At 40.2% G+C, this 11,586-nt stretch overlaps 1 protein-coding gene across 1 annotated transcript; it reads left to right on the forward strand.

The window, feature by feature from the left end:
* Positions 1-4,016: 4,016 nt before the first annotated feature.
* Positions 4,017-5,265, forward strand: TAS2R5 (taste 2 receptor member 5). Its single transcript, XM_054496489.1, has one exon. It carries the CDS (start codon positions 4,162-4,164, stop codon positions 5,059-5,061), a length of 900 nt encoding a protein of 299 aa, XP_054352464.1. The 5' UTR covers positions 4,017-4,161; the 3' UTR covers positions 5,062-5,265.
* Positions 5,266-11,586: the final 6,321 nt, after the last annotated feature.

Genomic DNA, 11,586 nt, shown 5'->3' on the forward strand with positions numbered 1-11,586 from the left:
TCTTTTTAATATTATAGACTGCTCTGTTGACGCTGAGTGTAAAGCCATTACTTACTTGCCCCTGTGAGCGTCTCTTTGGATGCTTGCATCCCGCTTGATCTTTCATCAGCTTTCTTTTCTTGGTTCAGGTACTGCTAAAGTAGCTGAGGGCTCAGAGCAGTGGGGAATAGGAGCATGAATACAAGAGACTTTGGTAGAAAGAGTTATGGTAGTATTATGGCAGACACATTTTGGTTGTGTCAAAAGTAAAAACCATACTGTTGCTCTGGTAAAGTGGATGGCACCGAGGCTGTTACCTCAACATACACCCTTTCATTGCAGCTTTTGGTGTGGATGCCGATAGGCTGAACAGTTCTGTGTGGAGATGAAGTAGCAGCCGTAGTTCACAGATTTCTCTCCTGCCTCACCTCTCCTAGAATTTATTATTCAGCAGTTGATATTTATCCTTTCTTCTTCTTGTTTTTGCTTGTTTGCTCACCCTATCCTTCCCTTTGTTTTCATTGTCATTGCAATAAGCCTTTGCATAGGTGTAAATATGGCTCTCATGTTTATATATTCAAATTTCAAACATATTGAAACCATTAATTATTTGCCTCACCCTCATGTTTATATATTCATATTTCAAACATATTGAAACCATTAATAATTTGCCTCGCCCTCATGTTTATATATTCAAATTTCAAACATATTGAAACCATTAATTATTTGCCTCGCCCACCAGAACATAAGCTGCATGAGAGCAGCAACTTTGTTTCTTTCCATTGTATCCCAAGAGCTTGGAACAGAGGACTGGCACATAGTAGTCATTAATAAATATTGGTTAAATAATTGATAAATGTCATGCTTTCCTTTTTTTTTTTTTTTTGAGACAGAGTCTCGCTCTGTCACCCAGACTGGAGTGCAATGGCATGATCTCGGCTCACTGCAATCTCCACCTCTCGGGTTCAAGTGATTCTCCTGCCTCAGCCTCCTGAGTAGCTGGGACTACAGGTGTGTGCCACCATGCCCGGCTAATTTTTGTATTTTTAGTAGAGACAGGGTTTCACCATGTTGGCCAGGCTGGTCTCAAATTCCTAACCTCAAGTGATCCACTCGCCTCGGCCTCCCAAAGTGCTGGGATTATAGGCATGAGCCACTGTGCCCGGCCCATGCTTTCCCTTTTTATAACACGAGGGGCCTTGCATTTGCCACTGTTTAAATTCTCAGACTGTCTTACTTAGGTTTTGTGGAGTTAGGTCGGGTGGAAGTAGGATTTCAGGAGACTGTGCTCTAGGCTGTCTGGATTTTAGTTCTTTCCTTCGGAAGGCCATTCTGTAATTGCGTCTCTGTACTTAATCTCAGATCCCAGGCCAGTGTCAGGTAGATGTAAGTGAAGGTGGGACTGTTACCTTCAAGAACATTTCTTCTGGTCACAGCTGTAACATCTTTACCAGAGAAGGGATTTCAGACAGTAACAAAACTGAGTGGTGAGAAGTGAAATGCTCTGCCATAATACTGATACCATCCTCAGGGATTCTGACACAGCCAGGAGCAGTACATGTTCATCAGCACTGAAGCAGGGCACCTCCTGATTCAGCAGTGAGACCCTCCCCTCCCCAGCCATGTTGGCGGCTGCCCTAGGATTGCTGATGCCCATTGCAGTGGCTGAATTTCTCATTGGCCTGGTTGGAAATGGAGTCCCTGTGGTCTGCAGTTTTAGAGGATGGGTCAAAAAAATGTAAGGAGTCCCTATAAATCCTCATGATTCTGGTAAGTAGCCACTTTCTCCTACTCAGGCTGATCATGTTGGATGTAAGTCTGTTTGCACTTTTCCAGAGCAGTGGTTGGTTTTACTATCTTAATGTCTTCGAGTCCTGGTAAGCCAGGCCAACATGTGGTTTGCCACTTTCTTCAGTGGCTTCTGCTGCATGGAGATCATGACCTTTGTCCCGCTGACTTCTTGTAGCTGAAAAGGCTGGGTTTTCGTTTTTCGCTAGTGTCTCTCAAGATCATTTTTTATTTCTCAGCTCTTGTTGGCTGGACCCTTTAAAAACCTAAATTAACAAGAAACAGCAACATCCTGGATCCCATTTTAAATCTGTTATTTTTATAGATTCCAGTCCAGTGAAGGAAACTTATTGCCATTTGTGATGTTTCTGTTCCACTTGTCTTTTTGTATAGACATTACAGGAAGATGGAGGACCACACAGCTGTAAGGAGGAGGCTCAAACCAAGGTGCTCATCGCTCTGAACTTCCCCCTTTACATGGTTTCTGCCTTGGCCAGCCACTTTTCCATGACCTTCTAATCTCCCTCTGATCTCACCATTCTTGCCATCTCTGCAACACTCATGGCTGTTTATACTTCACTTCTGTCTATTGTAATGGTTATGGGGAATCAGACTTGTCAGAGAATTCTGTAGGAGATGATATGTACATGGAAATTCTAGAGGCCATGACTTGGGAGAAGGATTTAATCAGGCTCTTAACTGTATCACTGACAACAGTAAAAATAACTGTAGATTTTAGAAAAATGAAATTTTTATTCTCAATTCTGCTCATTTCTTCTTTGATTTTGAAACAAAATGAAAGGGTAACCTGAAAAACAGGCTAGAAACTGGAGCTTATTGCTCTCTAAGCAATGCAAATCACATCATTTTAATAAACTACAGAAGTCAAAACCGAGTTTTCATATTTTGCATGGAAAGTATCACATTTTAAAAAATTACTGCAGATAATCCAGTTTTCTTTGCCAGTATGCTATGTTTTTGATAAAAGGAAGTAGAAAATAGCTATAGTTTGAAAATAATGTATTTTAAAAAGAGGTGAGCCTGTATATTTTTTAGGCAAGCACTTTTCTTAGGGGAATTAGCTAAATTATTATCTCAATTTTCTATGTAGTTTAGCCTCTCAACACTGGTAGTAAAGTAGTCAAAAACCTATCTTTATATTTCTGGATACTTTGGTTTTTTTGATGCCAGACTAGCTTTCTGGAAACATGTCAGTTGGTTACCAGAATCAGTGGCAAATTCCACTGCCAGGCTAGCTTGGGGCAGGCGGGGAGAGAGAGCCACTAGGTCTCTTTCAGAAAGTCGCTGAAGAAACACTGTTTTTGGACAAGTTCAAGTCTCATCTAGATTTTTAGGCCAGTAGAAGATCATGACCTTCTCTGCCCCTCCATAGCCTACAGCCAGCGTTTTAGAGTACCAGGCCTTGCAGCTGGGTGGAGATGATGTACAATGAATGCTACCTGGAGGCAGGGGCTGTGTATTATAATGGCGCTGTCCCCTGTGCCTAGTAGACTGTAGTTTGACACGAAATAAGCACTCTGTAAATTTAATCCGAAGGAATGGAAATTTAGTCCTACAATCCATTCAGTTATTAATAGAGCAACTGAGGCCCAGAGAAGGGAGGGGCAGTAGCCTGTCTACCTACAGCTTCGTAGAGAGTTCTCAGCATGCTTACTTTTTTTTTTTTTTTGAGATGGAATCTTGCTCTGTTGCCCAGGCTGGAGTGCAGTGGCGTGATCTTGGCCCACTGCAGCTTCCATCTCCTGGGTTCAAGTGATTCTCCTGCCTCAGCCTCCCGAGTAGCTGGGACTATAGGCAGCCACCACCATGCCCAGATAATTTTTGTATTTTTAGTGGAGATGGGGTTTCACCATGTTGGCCAGGCTGGTCTCGAACTCCTGGCCTCAGGTGATCCGCCCGCCTTGGCCTCTCAAAGTGTTGGGATTACAGGTGTGAGCCACCATGCCTGGCCCAATGTTCTTTTTATGGAAATAAAATTTCTTTTTTTATATAGCATATGAGCTCATAACTGGCACTGTATAGCACCTGAGCATGTTTTGATTTGGTCTTACTTGTTGAGGGGCCTTGTTACGTTATATCCTGGTGTCTATACTTTGGCCCAAAACCTTTGAGATGGAGAGCCAGTGTCTGTGGTACTGTTTGCAATCTCTGGTTCTACACTCAGGGTTCATTCATGTAGATGCAAATACAGACGGTATCATAACTTCCAGCCTCTCTGTTCCTCGTCACAGCTGTTCAGTCTCGCTTGAAGACAGATTACAGAAGGACAAGGCCAAATCCAGATTTTGTGGTGTGCAAATTTACCCTGGTGTGTTATTGCTACCAGGGGATCTGACCTCAGCCAGGAGCAGTGAGAGCCTCCTCTCCCCAGCCATGCTGAGCACTGGCCTAGGACTGCTGATGCTGGTGGCAGTGGTTGAATTTCTCATCGGTTTAATTGGAAATGGAGTCCTTGTGGTCTGGAGTTTTAGAGAATGGATCAGAAAATTCAACTGGTCCTCATATAACCTCATTATCCTGGGCCTGGCTGGCTGTCGATTTCTCCTGCAGTGGCTGATCATTTTGGACTTAAGCTTGTTTCCACTTTTCCAGAGCAGCCGTTGGCTTCGCTATCTTAGTATCTTCTGGGTCCTGGTAAGCCAGGCCAGCTTATGGTTTGCCACCTTCCTCAGTGTCTTCTACTGCAAGAAGATCATGACCTTCGATCGCCCGGCCTACTTGTGGCTGAAGCAGAGGGCCTATCATCTGAGTCTCTGGTGCCTTCTGGGCTACTTTATAATCAATGTGTTACTTACAGTCCAAATTGGCTTAACGTTCTATCATCCTCCCCAAGGAAACAGCAGCATTTGGTATCCCTTTGAAAGCTGGCAGTACCTGTATGCATTTCAGCTCAATTCAGGAAGTTATTTGCCTTTAATGGTGTTTCTTGTTTCCTCTGGGATGCTGATCGTCTCTTTGTATACACACCACAAGAAGATGAAGGCCCATTCAGCTGGTAGGAGGGATGCCCGGGCCAAGGCTCACATCACTGCCCTGAAGTCCTTGGGCTGCTTCCTCTTACTTCACCTGGTTTATATCTTGGCCAGCCCCTTCTCCATCACCTCCAAGACTTATCCTCCTGATCTCACCAGTGTCTTCATCTGGGAGACACTCATGGTGGCCTATCCTTCTCTTCATTCTCTCATATTGATCATGGGGATTCCTAGGGTGAAGCAGACTTGTCAGAAGATCCTATGGAAGACGGTGTGTGCTTGGAGATGCTGGGGCCCATGATCTGGGAAGAAAAGTGTGATCAGGGCACTCTTGGGACGCTCTTTTGATAGCTGTCTATAGGGGAGCTGCCTTCCATGTCTTTTAAGATTTTCCTTCTTTTACACCAATCTAATGAATGAGCAACAGAAAATACGGATCAAAAACCAATACTATTTCTCTTTTGGCAATGCAAAGTACATTTTTTTAATGTACCACAGAAATCAAGGCTAGGGCTTCATGTTTGGTAAAAGAGGTATTATATTCTCTCTACATATAGCAAATAATTCATATATAAATCGTGTTTTTCCTATTATAAAAAACAGAGATTAGGAACAATTCTGTCTACATATAGCAAAAATTCATATATAAATTGTGTTTTTCCTAATATAGAAAACAGAGATTAGGAACAATTATAGTGATCATTAATTTTTATGAAATTTTACCTATACATTAATGTTAGTCATTTTAGATATGCTTTTTAAAAAGTATCAAATAATTTCCCCATTTCTCTGCTGTAATGAATCTAATCATCTAACTGAAAAACAAAACAAAACATCTTTATATTTCTGGAAGTTTCTTTGAGCCCTAGGCTTGGCTTTCAGAATAAAAGTCAGGCTCACGCCTGTAATCCCAGCACTTTGGGAGGCTGAGGCGGGCGGATCACGAGGTCAAGAGATCAAGACCATCCTGGCTAACATGATTAAACCCCGTCTCTACTAAAAATACAAAAAATTAGCCTGGTGTGTTGGCAGGCACCTGTAGTCCCAGCTACTCAGGAGGCTGAGGCGGGAGAATGGTGTGAACCCAGGAGGTGGAGCTGGCAGTGAGCTGAGACCGTGCCACTGCACTCCAGCCTGGGCAACAGAGCGAGACTCTGTCTTAAAAAAAAAAGCAGAATAAAAGTCAGTTGGATGCCATGATCTGTATTAAGCTCCAAGGCCCAGGAGCTGGAGTGGGGCAATATGAGAGTGAGGGGCACTTGCTTCTGCTTAAAAAAAATAGATGCTTTTGAAGAGGTCATGCTGTCTGCTCTTCAGTCATTTAGCCATTTTGCCTGTCTACTGTGGCCGCACCACAACCTACAGTCAGCGTTCTAGTGTGCCAGGTCTTTGAGTTGCAGGGAGATCATTTAGAATGCCGGATCCATGGCAGCAGGAACTGTGTCTGTTTTTATTTTCTCCCATGTCTCTGTGACTAGAACACTGCCTATCGCATAACAAACGCTTAATAAATATTTTGTAAATGATTGAGTAGCTGCGCTAACTGGTTTTACAATGCCTCCTTTGTATTGTAGGTAGAGAAACTGACACCCAGAGAGGGGCAGTGGCCTGCCCAGGGTTTCATAGAGAGCCTGTGGCAGTGCTGGGACTAGAGCTGATTCTTGACTCCTGGTCCGGGGCTCTTTCCTTTACAACATGCTACTTCCCTAATGAGCTAGCTTTGTCCTTCCCTCCTTGGAACCCCATGCCTCTTTCTACAGACCCTTCTACACTCCTCTTTCTCTTCCTTCTTTCTAGCCTTCTTTGTTTCAGTTCCAGGGGGATCTGAAATCCAAAGGACAACACTTGGCGTCCTTAAACATTTTGTTTCACTTCCTATGGATCATACTAATCTACTTTCATGAATCTATTCTCTCAAACATATCTTTTTCTTACCTGAAGCTGAGAATTGAGGTACATGCTAGGCACATGTGGATATTAGTCATCACACAGGAGGAGACTTGTTCCACTGTCACTGTGAGTTGTGTGAGGTCAAGTACCGTATTTTGTGTCCTGGGAAGGATCATATTCATTCTTTTTAAATAGAAAGGTGCTTCTGCTTGGTTATATTTTTGTTAGTAGGATGAATTTTCATTATGCCATTTCTATTTTCTTTTACAGATGTCGTTTTTGACCAATTGTTGTAATAGTGACAATAGTATTGAACATTTGTATTGGGCTCTACATTTTACCAGACAATCTCATATATAGTCCATTATCTCATTTGATTTTAATAGCAACTCTGTGCAGTTAGCAATTTTATCCCCAATTCACAGGTGACAAAACTCAGGCTGGAGTGATGATTTGCCCAAGATCATGAACTTGTAAATAATGCAGATGGAGCAGACCCAAATTTTTTGACTCCAAGTCTTGTGCTCTTTCCAGTAAATCCTAAGTATCTCATTGTTCATACTTGTAAGACTTCAAACTAGGATTAGCCTGTGGAACTTCCCTCAAGTTTGTGAGTATTTTTACACACATGTAATAAGCAACTAATCTTTCAAATTTGGTATTGATGGAATGCCTGGGTGCTAAGATCCAAAATCATAACAGATCAAAGTTTATGATCTGCTTTTCTTAGTGACAAGGTATGGAATCAACCTAAGTGTCCATCAAAACATGAACAGATAAGGAAAACGTAGTGTATACATGTATGTGTATCTGTTTCATTTTCTACTTTTCTGTACTGTTCAAATTGTTTTTAGCCATGCTCAAATATCACATTTTAACATTTGAACAGATAAAGAAAATGTAGTATACATATGTATGTGTATATATGTATACACACACACAATGGAATATTATTCAGCTTTAAAAAAGAAGGAAATCTTGTCATTTGAAAAAATGTGGATGAACCTGGAGGACCATTATGCTAACTGAAATAAGCCACATACAGAAAGACAAATACTGTAAGATCTCACAGATGTGTGGAATTTCAAAAAGCCAAACTCACAGAAGCAGAGTAGGATGGTGGTTGCCAGGGTGGTTCCCCATGGGGGAAATGGGGAGATGTTTGGTTTCTGTTAGGCAGAATGAATAAGCTCTGGAGATCTAATGTACAGCATAGTGACGATAGTTAATAGAACCATATTATATACTTGAAATTTGCGAACAGAGTAGATGTTAAATGTTTTCGCTAACAACAACAACAAAGATAATTGTGAAGTAGTGGATATGTTAACTTGATTTTGGTAATAATTTCAGTGTATACATATGTCAAAACATCATGTTGCGTACTGTAGATATATACCATTTTTGTCAATCATTCCTCAATAAAGCAGAAAAAATTATTGCATTTTCCACATCACCTTTTGGGATTTGATTTCCTTCTTTTTCTGTACACAATTTACCTTATGATGCGTATGAGACTGCTTTGTGTTTTAGCAAGGAAAACAAATCCGAAGGCAAATATATACTCTTGAATTGATTCCTATGTAATTGAATCTTTTATAATTTGCATTCTTAGAGTTGCAGCTGGATCCGTGTGTGTGTGTGTGTGTGTGTGTGTGTGTGTGTAGATATTAATGGCCTTACATTTAATTATGTGATATGCTCTGTGGTGGTGTAGCTGAGAGGAGATGTGAAATGTTAAAATGTGATATGTGAGCATGGCTAAAAACGATTTGAACAGGACAGAAAGGTAGAAAATGAACAGCAACGTTTTTCCCTCCCACCTTCCATTATTAGTCCCACTGCCTGGATATAATTGTATCTTATCACTTGTGTTAGTTCCTTTAGTGGTTATTTTTTACGACTCTAAATAGTAAGATTTTGGCTCTCTTACTTGTTTTATCAGCTTTAAACTGTAGCCTTTGAGTCCCATTCATCAAGGTTTGGGGATTATCTCATTTTACCCCTAATCCATTTTCCTCTCCTAAATTTGATTAGTTTTATTTTGTTGTTCTAACAGTCATTACTTTTACAATTGTAAGTAATATATTTTCTACCCTGCTTTTTTGAACCATGCCTTATGACAGTATCCACAGAGTCCCGATTATATAGGAGGAAGAAATTAGTGCTTCACCAGTCCTGCACTTCTCCCATATCCAAACTGCTGTCACCTGTGGTATCAGTTATAAACAACTTCATTTGACTTCAGGAGAAAGTACACTTATCAAAAGGAAAATGGCTAGATTATAGAACCAGGGAGAAGGCTGGAGAATCAACCTCAGAATGGGAACCAAGAGGGGTTAAATAAACAAGAACACAATCAAGTCACACTACAGGGACTGATGCTGGCACCACCTCTCCTGTTCAGCTGTTAACATTGTGTTCTTGACACTGCCACTGCCTCTGAGACTGTGTCTCTTTGAGCCATCCTGCGTGGGATTTTTGGCTGGCTGATTCTAGATCACAGGCCTACCCTAGCTGACAGGCCCTGGGGTGAGGAAAAGCCTGGTTTCCCTTTGGCTTCTGAAATTTGCATTTTAAATTAGGTGAAATAAATTATTCCACCATTGAACTAAGCAGCAGAATGGGTACAGCTCCTGGTGTGGAACTGATGCACTGGAAGGCCAGCTCTAGAACTCTCGCAGGAGATATGGTGAAGTAATAAAGAGATGGGAAATTTAAAAGCAAAGCAATATGGCACACAGAAATAAAAGGACACTCATAGGTATGATTGGAGCCCCAGAAGGAGATGGAAAACATGAGCACAAGGAGTGAAACATTTGAAGAATTAATGACCAACAATTGCATTAACGATGGAAAAAGACTAAAAGGGCTCAAGGGGTGTCAAAGAAGACAGACAAAGTGGGAGGAATTCGTCACACTTAAACACATTGTAGAGATTTAAGAATATCGAAGACAGGAAATTTTACAAAATTTTGAAGAACAGATCAAGAATCAGATTGACATTTCTCAGGAGAATACAGAACAAGATTTTGCATGACATTTTATTCTAGTAAATATTTTGTTCTTATTTTCAAGTAACACCAAGAAGAAAAGTTTAGAAATATTTTTCTGGCTAGGAACATATTTTATATTAATTATAAATGGAGAGTTAATTCTAAAAATGTCAGTGAAGGCTCAGTGGTTGATTATCATAAGGTTAGTGAGCAAATTCTGAAACATTTGCACAATCGAAGAAAATCTTGAAACTAAACGATTTGGAGAGATTGTGATGTTAATACACACGAATGAATTAAGGGAGTCAGTGTGGTATAGAATTGGAGATGACTCTGGAGGGAAAAAAAGTAGTACAAATAATTGCCAGTGCATCAGAATTTGTTAGAATGCAGTAAAGAAAACAGGAAAAATTAAGCATTTCAACTGAATACAAAAGAAACAAACAGGGGGCTGGGTGTGGTGGCTCACGCCTGTAATCCCAGCACTTTGGGAGGCCGAGGCAGGAGGACCACGAGGTCAGGAGATTGAGACCATCCTGGCTAACACAGTGAAACCCCATCTCTACTAAAAATACAAAAAAATTAGCTGGGCATGGTGGCAGGCACCTGTAGTCCCAGCTACTCGGGAGGCTGAGGCAGGAGAATGGCATGAACCCAGGAGGTGGAGCTTGCAGTGAGCCGAGATCGCACCACTGCACTCCAGCCTGGGCGACAGAACAAGACTCCGTCTCAAAAAGAAAAAAAAAAAGAAACAAACAGGGTAAACTTTCTCCCAGTTAAAGAGAAAGCCTTAACAATATATGAGCATCTTAAGAAGCTGAAAACATTGCTGCAGTGATCTCCCTTAGTGGAAGCTACTGGAGTGGCTTCAAGGACTTCCACATTCTACACATCTGTTGAGTTTTTGGTGAAACTGAGTGAAGATTAAACAGCAGCAAAAACATTCTTCCTGTGTTTTAAAAAGTGTATTGATAGACACAGTTGTACTCTGGTTCAGATTTTAAATTTTATCTTTTTTAGTTGACAAATAGTAATTGTATATATTCATGGGGTACTTAGTGATGTTTTGATACACATAATGTATTGTGATCACATCAGGGGAATGAGCACATCTGTCATCTCAAACATTTATTATTTCTTTGTGTTGGGAACATTCAATATCCTCCTAGCTATGTGAAACAATGTAATACCTTATTGTTAACTATAGTCATCCTACACTGGTTCAGATTTTTAATTGTAATGAAATTAATCTCTAAAAATTAATTCCCTCAAAGATCTATAATAAGCCCCAGTATAAAGGCTGTGAATGATTGATTGACAGATGTTGAGTGCAAAAGCTATAGAGATATATCATTCTAGGATTTTTATTAGGGTTCTTTTTATTTCAGTTAGTGCTCTAGTTACAAAGTTACATCGGTTTTCAATAGTCTTTTCCAACCTTATTCTGTCCTACCCCCAAATACACTCATATTTTGTGTATGATTTTGCAGAATTTAAAGTTTTACAAGAACATATATATCACTTTATGAAGGAAGGCCTGTATATACCTCATAGGTTGTCATGAAGATTAAATGAATTAATAGATGTAAAGGGCTTACAAGAGTACCCAGTATATAATAATAGATATAATTTTTTATCCTTAATATTATTATCATACTACTATTTAGGAAAAATAATTTTTACTTTTGACAAATTATAATAATGTAAATTATGGGGTACACAGTGATAGTGATGTTATATATAAACAGTGTGGAATGATTGAATCAAGCTAATTAATATATCTATCACCTTAAATACTTATTTATTCCACTTATGTAACTTAACTGCAACAATCTACCCTTTGATCAACATCTCCTGATTCCGTCCACCCCCCAGCCTCTGGTAACTATCATCTTACACTCCGCTTCTATGAGTTTGATTGTTTTAGATTCCACATGTAA

Source organism: Pongo pygmaeus, chromosome 6 (genome assembly GCF_028885625.2).
Source record: "Pongo pygmaeus isolate AG05252 chromosome 6, NHGRI_mPonPyg2-v2.0_pri, whole genome shotgun sequence".
In the NCBI taxonomy this organism is placed as follows: domain Eukaryota; kingdom Metazoa; phylum Chordata; class Mammalia; order Primates; family Hominidae; genus Pongo; species Pongo pygmaeus.

Coding starts and splice junctions, on each gene's coding strand:
- TAS2R5 (XM_054496489.1), top strand. CDS start 4,162: ATGCTGAGCACTGGCCTAGGACTGCTGATGCTGGTGGCAGTGGTTGAA.